The following is an 11140-nucleotide window of genomic DNA, read 5'->3' on the forward strand; positions in this document are numbered from 1 at the left end:
GGCTACAAATAATGTTTTCCAAGAAACTTTTACAAACCTCGAAAGTGTAACCCTACGGTCCTGGCCAATCGCTAACTGCACTTATAACAATTGTTTTGTTTTATTGTATGTGTTTCAGTCTTATCATCAGTATCAGCAACACAGCTGTCAACAGTATCATCATCGTCGTTACCTTCATCATCTACATCATCACTGCTATCATTACCATCATCATCATCATCACCACCATCATCATCAGCATCACTGTCATCGTTTTCACATTCACCAAATTCAACATTACCATCATCGTCAGCAGCAGCATCATTACCAACAACCTTAGTATCCCAATCATCAACATATCAGTTAACAAAAACATCTCCAACCTCATCACCATTATCATTATTTGGTATGAAGAAAAAACACAGTACTGCAACAATGGCAATCTCACTGAGGGCTAATCATCTAGCAGTTTCATTGCTAACTATGCCTTAGCCTTTAGTTAACATGGTACTGTAGGTAAAGTGCAAAACTATCAACAAGCCACGTTCTCATGCATGAACTATAGTGTGGCATGTTGGAACATTAAGCTGACTTTGATAGTTACTATATTGTAGGTTATTCTGATACCTGGTTTGCTAACTACTCCATTTGTTATTTGTGCTGATAACGATACCTTTAACCTTTACAATGTTTTTTAATGTTGCCCTTTAGCCTTTAGCATTTTTTCAAAAGTTGGCCTTTAGTCTTCAGAATTGTTACTAATGTTGGCTCTTCCCTTAGGCATGATTGTGATGACGTCCATGACACTGTTTGCTGTCATTCTGACAGTGGGGCTCTCACTGATATTTATCTGGGTGTGCAGGGGAGACAAGAGATATGGTGAGTATGTCAGAAATGCATATTTTTGTACATTTTAATATTCAGCAGTGAAGTGACAACCAATCACAACTACACACCTACACACACACACACACACACATACACAATCAGAATCAGGTTTGCGTGAACAAACAAGGAATTTGACTGCGGTTAATCTTTGCTCTCAAGTACAACACTCAACAACAGTGCAAAGTAACGCATTACTGTAATTCCACTACCTTTAGCGGTAACGAGCAAGTATTTCTTTAAATCAAGTAACGCAATTACGATTACTGAAATTTAAATGAGTTAGTTACTTTACATTACTCTCTTTTGTGAAAAATGAACACTTGCAGACATGAAGTCCAGATAGGCTGACTTTAGCTGCTTCTGATCTGACGTCGCCCGGTGGCGCAATGATGCACTGGTCAAATCAATCAATGAGCATTGAAAGACCCCATCCCTATGAATGCTGAAGGTGCCACTTCATGCAAACAACCAAAGCTAGACTTTAAAAAACAGTAAAACAAGAAGAAGGTATGTAAATTGATTATATGGATGGGATAGGGTAACACAATTGTCCGGAGGCCTTGGCCTTGTTGTCCCTGTCATGGTATACCATGGTCGTGGACACCCCAACAGGCACAGGCAAGACGCAGGATGCAATACACAATTGAAGAGAGGATGGTAGTAGTGCAGTATCAGTATATGCTGAGGTTTAAAGCACGAGATACATGAATCCGACGGTTGTACGTCTGGAGGAGTTGGATGGTGTTGGGAAGAAATCGGTCCGGTGTGTCCCAGTTTGTCGGAGGTGGTCGGGAGACTTTTTTCCCGTCGGGATCTTTTCGGGAGAGTTTGAGCTTGCTCAGTCGGGGCTGGTGTCGGGGGGGTTGGCTGTTGGGGTACTCTGATTGGTTGTGCGGGAGGTGTTTGTTGCTGTACATCGAAATGGCTACCCCTTGGCTTGCTTTGTTTGCTTGTGTAGCACTTGCTAGTTTTGCTACTACAGATGGTACGGGTTGAGAATGCTCCTTTCATTCCCGCACATCGGGACTCCCGAAGCATCGGGAAAACTGCAACCGCAAGGGGGCAACATAGACCGCCCGAGTTTTCGAATGTTTACAGCCTACCTCACAGCTCTCTCACTCGACGTAGCCTATAACTCAGTCAGTCCAGCAGAGATGCCAGAGCAACGTTTTGGTCAACGGAGAGGGAGAGAAATGCTCCGCATATCCGTCTCATTTAATCATTAAAATGAAAGTGATTGGCGAAATTAATCAAACGACGTTTCAATAAACCATTGTTGAAATGAATGAAAATGGTTTTAGAAACCTATAGGCCTATCAGAAGGACTATTTCCTTCAATTCAACCTGAAATAGGCTACTCGAAAGGCAACCTTAGATTAATTCATGAATTCATTACGGTTACAAGACCGCATTTCCGTGAATAGGCTATTATTGTCAACGTCAAGGCGAAGACGAAAGAGATGGACAAGATGGACATTTTGGCAACATTTACATGCTAGGAATACTTAGAAATGTGTAGGCCTAAGCTATTTTAAAACGGAGGCTTGTTCATTTTAACCGGCGATGTTCAAGTAGGCTACGGCAACGTTCAAGTACATATGCCGAATAAAGCCATGCGAAATTCACATCCAGTTGTGGCGCATGTGGTTGAAGCATAGGTATCGTACGCCAGCGACCGGGGTTCGAAACCCAGTTGAAGAACCTCTCCGGAACCCGTCAAAACAAAACAAATTAATTTATTAAAAGAAATGAAAGATTTCCTGTTTTGAGATTCTTTTTATGTTTGCGATGTCTGCTGAAAAGAAAAGTTAATATGTTAATTCGTGGTTCAGCGCGCACTCACACACATTTTTACATTGACATAGTGTCGGGCTCAAGTGTCGTCCTCAGTGCCGCATAGGCTATAGGCTATAACTGGTTAGACGAGTGCGGGGGAGGGGGAATGATCGCACAAGACAATAATGCTCTTCATGAAATGGATCTCACAGGCGGCTGTCTGTTTTTAAATGTAGCCTACTACACCACTTGCGAAATCGGACGTGGCACATAGCCTAATTATTAGGCTACTGGATAGCAAATCCATAGACTTTGTTCATCCTATATCCTTGGCGGAGATAATAATTAGGCATATCAAATTAAAAGCACACTACGACAGGTATACTTGTGTGATCACGCAACACAAGAGAGCATTTAGCGATGGGACAGTTGTGAATGAGTGCTTAACACCCTGGAGTCTAAATACCCCCGGGGGATTTGAAAAACTGTTCCAAACACACATCTCAATCTCTGCTTTTATCATATTATAGAGACACCATTAGAAGCCTTTAATCAACTCGTTTTCAAATATATAGCCTATGTTTTAAGAGAATATGGCAATGATAATGGCACTTTCTAAAAACAATAAATTCGTAGGATTTGTCCTCTCACCTGCAGCAGGCCCATTCAAAAGCCCATCCACTAATTTGCATTTGAAAGAGCCAATCACTAAAGTGACACATTTAGTCTAGCCTACTTTATTAGTTTTTTTTGACCCCTCTAATAAATTGCCTATAGTCCTACTACGATAATGGAGGAAGGGCTGCCTAACTGTTCCCCCTAAGAGTTTTTTCATAAGATAAAATGTTTACTCTATTTAAGTTTAGGATTTGGTAGACAAGACAACCTCGGAAAAGTTCTTCAGATAAACAATGTTTTATTGAATTAAAGGAAAGAAAATGTATCGCCAGGGTTTCGGGGCTTGCGAAGGCATTCGTTGATCTTATCGATGCAGTCCTTGCGGCCACTTCTCCCCATCGTAGGAAACTTTCTGCTTAGTGTTGACAAAGGTCTTGACGTTGTGTGGCAGTGCTTGCTTGCCCTTCGATCCATCCCAGTTGGTGGTTTTGCACCACGCTCTAGTGCTCCTTTGTGGTGATGGCTCTGAAGAGCAGGCATCCGTATCTACCAGTGATGCGCGGGCTGATCCAAATCGAGCGGGCGACCGCGGTTATGGGTCAAGAAAAAATATTTTTAATGATATGCGGGTCATGTTTGGTCGGGTCGGTAAAAAAAATAAATTGTCATTTATATCGTACATAATTGTCTTTAGAAGAAAAAGACATAAGTTGCAGCATTCCCACTGAAACGCGATTCTATCCCCCACATTTTGTCACGAACATGTAGAAATGCACTTGTTGTTTCTGCGTAGACAGACCCTCGGCTACACTTGACATGCAGTTGTGTTCTGTTCTCAGAGCATATGCTTTCTCTGTCTATGATCTGCAGCTTTTATCTCGAACTGCTGGCCTCTACAGAAAGTGGCAGAATCGTCTACTGAGCAGCGAAGTTGCCGATGCAATGCGTGTTTCTCAAGTCTGATAATTTCCAGCAAGATCGAATGGTATTATGGAAAGAAAAATAAACTAAAAGTTTCCCAAATCAGGAAATATTTCTTAATTTAATGTCATCAAGGCATATAGCCTACAATTGGTATGAGCATGCAATATGTGCGTCCTTGCGCAACTTATAGGCCTAGTGGCTCGTTGGAAAGCCCCACGTCTGCTCTTCCCCACGTCGTGCAATAAAGGTTTCATCTCGCTGCAATTTATAATCGCGGAGCAATGGACTTTTTGTCCATTGATGAAGACGTTAATAAAGAGTTTCTTAATAATATTCTATGCCTGCATTTCATGCTTGGGAGAGCTTCAAGGCATTCATGTGAGGAACGGCTGAAACAGAATTTGTAGGCTATAGGAAAATCCTAGGCTAATTATGTTCAATGTTGAGTCAAACAGCCACATTTTTGGATGAATGCTGACACGGAACAAAAAAAAGGTAGACTAAATGCATGTTTCCCAAATTCTGAGCAATTATAGGCTATATATAATTAGGCAATATAGGCTATATTATTGTTTTACATGCATATGAGATACCAATTTTGCATAGCTCAATGACGCTACGACTAAGTTAGACTAGGCTACTTTTTACAATAAGCGGGTCGGGAAGCGGGTCGGGTCCTGTATTTCAATATTTTTTTTTTGCGGTCCGAGTTGCGGTCGGGTTAGTTGTAAACGGCGCGGCGGGGCGGGGCGGGGCGTTCAGACACGTACCCGCGCATCACTGGTATCTACCAACGTTGCCGCGACTCTGTTGGTGAATTCGAGCATGTTGTTCTAATCTGGGCCAACAGCAAGCAAAGTCACGTCATCGTGCTGAGAAGGAACTTGAATGCTGTTGTCGAATGTGGCGGAGAATACAGAAGAAGACTTTAACTATTACTTAGCCTATATATTCTTATGACGAAACGCGAAGAATAAATACGAGGACTGACCATCTCGCCTCTCCGCGTTTCCCCCAATAGGCCTACCATGGCGACAAAGAAATAAATATGATTTGACATTTTAATGTTTGTAGCGCGCCAGTTTACCCAGTGTGTGTGCATTGAGTAGTTCCTTAAAATACGGAACAAAGAGCGTCCCGTAGGCTATCTGTTTAATACAGAAGAAGACTTTAACTATTACTTATATATTTCTTATAACGAAACGCGAAGAAAAAATACGAGGACTGACCATCTCGCCTCTCCGCGTTTCCCCCAATATCATGGCGACAAAGAGAAATAAATATGATTTGACATTTTAATGTTTGTAGCGCGCCAGTTTACCCAGTGTGTGTGAATTGAGCAGTTCCTTAAAATACGGAACAAAGAGCGTCCCGTAGGCTATCTGTTTAATACAGAAGAAGACTTTAACTATTACTTATATATTTCTTATAACGAAACGCGAAGAACAAATACGAGGACTGACCATCTCGCCTCTCCGCGTTTCCCCCAATATCATGGCGACAAAGAGAAATAAATATGATTTGACATTTTAATGTTTGTAGCGCGCCAGTTTACCCAGTGTGTGTGCATTGAGTAGTTCCTTAAAATAGCCTACGGAACAAAGAGCGTCCCGTAGGCTATCTGTTTAATACGGAAGAAGACTTTAACTATTACTTATATATTTCTTATAACGCTGGCTGTAGGCGATTTCTATAACCATTTTCATTCATTTCAACAATGGTTCATTGAAGTGTCGTTTGAATAATTTCGCCAGTCATCACCTTCATTTTAATGATTCAGTGAGATTAAGGAGTCGACTATTGACGGATATGCGGTCTTCATCATTAAATGCAGTTGAAACTTTCTGCCACCTGGTGGTTGTTTGGGTACATTGCCTTAGCCTCGAAAAAAATCGGCTTGACGCACTGCGGGATCTCTTCGGGAGTCCCGCGGGAGAAGGTGCATTCTCAACCCGTACCCACTGTACTAGCCTACTACTACAACACGATACTTTCTTGGCTAGCGGACCTCGGACACGTGTGAAATGTGTGTGCTTTGTTTATGTGCTGCTCACGACACTAGCCACCCTAGCACCCCTGGTGCTATCCCAGGGAGTGTTTGCGCAGGTGCACAAAGTTTAAGCAGTGGCGGGGTGTGTTGACGTCGCAGCGGTGTGTTTCGCAGTTTGCCGTCGGCTGATCTCAGCCAACGCCAGGCGACGCCAACGTCGGGAATCGGGAGTTGGGAGCTGGTTCGAGTCTGGGCGGTGAATCTAGGCCTTAAGATTAAATATAAATATAGTGCAAGGCAGTACAAAGCAATGATGAAGTATTAATACAATATTGTAACTGTAAGAATGAAGTGCACATGATATGAGGTAGATGAGCAGAACAGGTTGATTCACTTTGTTTGGCGTAAGGGTGAAACACACACACACACACACACACACACCTGCACACACACACACACACACACACACACACACACACCCTGCTCTCTATGGTGCAGTTGATATGCTGAATACAAGGTTCAATGTTTTGAGCATGCAGTGACTGTGTATGGTTCATGTCCTGTTCAGGGCCTTCCCCGCGACCAAACAGCCCACAAACAAACCAGAGCAATCACACAGAGGTAAGCAAAAACTCTAGTCATGTACTCAACTCTTAAGAAACGTTGCAGGTTTGGCGATTTTGATGGAGGTTGCAAGGGTGTTTTTTCTGCTCACAGACGCTAGTTGGAAACACGGCCACCATTCAACCCCACCCCCCCCCCCCCCCAAAAAAAAAAAAGACATATAATTATTCTAAAGACTCTGAAGCTGTTTAGTTCAGTTCACCTTCATAGTTCTCCTTAAAAACATGAGGCTCAAGAAGCGAGCCTATATTTCACTTGCTTTATCTCTGTCACAGCTAGTATTGCTCTTTCTCTGTATCTCTCTTTTTTCTCTCTGTATCTATCTCTTCTCTCTCTCTCTCTGTATCTCTCTCTCTCTCTCTATCTGTCTCTCTCTCTCTTTCAGATCCCAATGAGTGACTATGAGGAGTTTAAGCTGACCTCCTGTGACCCTCCTCCCTACGAGACGCCAGATCTCACCCTTGTCTCCCCCGACAACGGCGACTCGATCGCTCCATTACCCATGAGCCTCTCGGATGACTACACATACATCACTGCTGTGCCGACTTCCTCTGAGGAGGAGCCCATATACACCTCAGCTGATCCACCACCAAGCCCAGGCCACGACTCTGTCTGCGACGCAGACGCGGTTTACTCTAAAGCCGACAAACCTTCGGACTCTGTGTCCACATCGTCCTCTCTCCACCCGTTGAATCCGTTGGGCTCCCCTGAGGATTGCGTTTACTCAACTGCCGAATTACCCACAATCCTCTCGGGCGACGAAAACGGGTGTTCCGTTACTGCGGTGCCCCATGACCTTCAGGATGACACCTACCACCTTGCTGACATACCTAAGAGTCCCTCTGGCGAGACCGCTCAACACCAGCCCCAAACAGGTGTGCCAAATTTGGTCTCTGGGGATAACGCTTATTCACTGGCGGAATTACCCAGAGACCTTTGCGATGACTCCACGTACTCGCTTGCACACTTACCCAGAAGCAGCTCTGCCGAGATTATACACTCAAACTCTACCGATGAGCCGGTATACTCAAACAGCGACGACTCAGCCACAGACCCACAAGATGACTCCACATATTCCACCACAGAGTCCCCCATAATCTCCCACAGCCCAATATATTCGGTCTTGGAATCACCCACAATCCCGTTAAGTGACCCTCCCAGTTCTAACCCTGACGCATCTCTAAACTCTCAAGATCTACCATACCCGGCCGCAGAATTACCCACAAACCCGTCTGATGATCCCGTTTACGCTGAAACCTCGGACACCGCTCTTGACCCCAACTGCAGGGCAGAGCACTTACCCATAAATCCTCTCTGATGACCCCATCTGCATAGGTGCTCAGTAGACAACTCTGAGGATTCCACTCCACATCCCTCCACATCACCTCTCATATAGGTCCTAATTGACCCTTCCAAAACTGCCACAGGTCAATTGTGGCTTACCAACCCGTATCTAGGCAAGCAAGGCCTGGCACGCTTTCGAGTTTACTTCATGTTAACCTATGTAGACCGCACAGCCTGTGGGCCATTAAGGGCATTTGTTTGGATGTGCGGTGCCACCCAAACACGTAAAATCACGGTGAAATAACATGTTGAACTATAAATATGGAATAGTTTGGAGCACGTATTTTTCTAACTAAAAAAATTCTCTGAGGATTCCACTCCACATCCCTCTACATCACCTCACATAAGTCCTGATTTGCCTGATGAAAGACATTGGGCCCTATTACCACATCACAGCGATATGGTATACAACAGCTCAATGGTGTTTTTTGCCCCCAACGGCTCCTACCAGGCAGCACAGCCTAAAAGGCACTACCTTTTTCCTAACCCTAATCCCCTCAACCCTACCCCTAAACTGAGGGGAGTAGTGCCTTGAAGGCAGCGCTGCCTGGAAGGCACCGTTGAGGGCAAATAATACCAAAGACCATATACAACATCAATGTAACCTTGGTCAGTGTAAGTGGAAATGACCTCATAGGTTGTCACTTGGGCAATTAGCATGTGACGGTGGTGAAAAGGTCACTGATAGGCTTCTATTAAAGGTGACATAGAATGGAAACCATTTTTGTCTTGGTTTTGATTAATTAGGAGAAGTTGTGCATAACCAAAGAGCTATCATGAGGCATGGTTGTGCCCTCCTTCATATGAAAATCTTGAACTTGGAAATAGCCACTAAAAAAAAGGGGGGAATTAGAACAAAGCCTACTTGTGATGTAAAAAATCGCAAAACCATTGAATTTCAAATGGGGTCGCCAAAGAGGGCGCCATTTAGTCAAAAGGACCATTTCAATACCCAGCCTAAATATACGGTTTTAATTGGGCTTGTAAAATTGCAATTGTGTTTATTTTTTATAGATCAAAGTTGAAAATATACTTTAACATCAGAGAACACAGTACAATACTCGATTCACCCATTCTATGTCCTCTTTAATGTCATGTAGATTCTAAATGCATTCTAAGGATCTATGATGCATATTGTGCTGCTTCTGCCAGTATCCAAAACGGTTCTGCGTAAAGAGTTGCTGTCTGTGTTGCCAGGAAACATGTTACTATATGCTACAAACAATGAGACATTATTTGGTTGCATAACCCTCACTTCTTGTGCTGAGAATCTTGACTAACAAATGCCATGTAGGCCCAATAGCTTTTGTGCTTTGCTTGCCAGTGTGCGTTGTGATGGCTTGGGTATGTGTGTGCCTGAGCAGTTTGCACTGTATCAGGATTGATAGACATTTGAGTCTGGCGTTTCTATGTCTTTAAAATCCAGCTTTCCTTCAATCTAACAGAGGCTCATTTATTTTAGATTATTGTTTTGTTCCATGGAACATGCAACATCATGCATTCCACTCATCCATACACACACTAGCTTCACTGATTTCATATATGGTGACATGGTGCATCGTGTTGATTTATTAATAAATCTAATTTGTGGCCTAAATACTGCATCTTTGTTTTTTGTTGTTGTTGTTGTTGTCATGAGTTTTTTTTTAGCCAAGTCATGAGAGCATATTGTAAATGGTATGTTATCACTCAACACAAATTGCATTTATGATCTTTAAATGACAAATAAGTGGAACATTTTATGTTTGCGTGACAAGTCTTAGAGATAAACTATGCAACATTTTTCAGTTAATCAATTTATTTCATAGCGTTATATTATATATGATGAGTCATTACCGGTCGAACAATGTTTTTTGGCCGCCCTAGTGGTCTGTGGCGGTAGTACCAACGCTTGCAATTTCAGGAGCCCTCGGGCACGCACCCATGGTCTAGAAAGTCTCATGTGAAGCCTCATGCTCATGAAAAGGCAGACTGGCCAAATGAGGAGTTTAGTGAAATATACACGCTAAAGTTGTAGGGGAAGCTCTGCAGAGAAATATGCAAGCATAAAATGAGCAAAAACAAAAAGCAAAAGCGAAAGCGACGATGAAATCGCCAATAGTGTGTTCACACACAGGATGTGCCGTACTGTACCACTGGATTCATTCAGTGGAGGGATGCAGGCAGGAGATTGGGTGGATGAAGAGAGTTGATTAGCTTGTTCTTGTGTTTGTGTGTGTGCATGTGTATGTGTTGTGTGCTTTGAGTAATGTGTCAAAGTTTACCATGTGGCTACTAGTTCATGTTTCTCTCTGTGTTTTTGTGCGTGTGTGTACTATATGTGTTCCTCTGTGTGTGTGTGTGTGTGTGTGTGTGTGTGTGTGTGTGTGTGTGTGTGTGTCTGTCTGTGTCTGTCTGTGTGAGTGTGGGGGCTAGATCTTGAATTCTCTCTCTCTCTTTCTCTCTCTCTCCCCCACCCTCTCTGTATCCCACAGTGAGTTCTTCAAAGCTTCCCCTTTCTGCCGTATGCACAGTGGACCCCGGCGCCTCGCTGCTCTGCTCGTCTTGTGGTTTGTGGTCTCTGCGCCCCTCCAAACACACCTTCTTGTTTAGACTCATGAGTGGAGCGCAGCAAAGGCACCTATAACCTCTCACCGTTCCCCTGAGCGCCGCTGTACTGTACTGGGTGAGCCGGGTTAGTGTGCCCTTCATCTTCACCTTCACCTCTGTGTGTTCACTGTGTGTTGTGTGTGTTCACTACTAATTCACAGATGGGATAAATGCAGAGACCAAATTCCTTTTATATGCAAGTGCACTTGGGCACAGAGAGAGAGAGAGAGGGCGGGGGTGAGACACACAGAAAGTGTGTGTATGTGAGGGAGAGAAGCTAAACTCTACTGGAAAAAAATAATGCAAACACACACACACACACACACACACATGCCACATTCAACCTTTATTATATATGAAGGTGATGAAAGTTAAACTTAAAATCAGAAAGATTTGATTGTTCATTGT

The 11140-nt window shown here is 43.4% G+C and overlaps 1 protein-coding gene across 1 annotated transcript; it reads left to right on the forward strand.

Annotated features, from left to right (window-relative positions):
- Window positions 1-767: 767 nt before the first annotated feature.
- Window positions 768-8260, forward strand: LOC134085068 (uncharacterized). The gene is made up of 3 exons (XM_062539921.1): window positions 768-858; window positions 6744-6796; window positions 7185-8260. The coding sequence occupies exons 1-3, from the start codon at window positions 771-773 to the stop codon at window positions 8115-8117; spliced, it is 1074 nt and encodes a 357-aa protein (XP_062395905.1). The 5' UTR covers window positions 768-770; the 3' UTR covers window positions 8118-8260.
- The last annotated feature ends 2880 nt before the right edge of the window (window positions 8261-11140 follow it).

Source organism: Sardina pilchardus, chromosome 1, assembly GCF_963854185.1.
Source record: "Sardina pilchardus chromosome 1, fSarPil1.1, whole genome shotgun sequence".
In the NCBI taxonomy this organism is placed as follows: Eukaryota; Metazoa; Chordata; class Actinopteri; order Clupeiformes; family Clupeidae; genus Sardina; species Sardina pilchardus.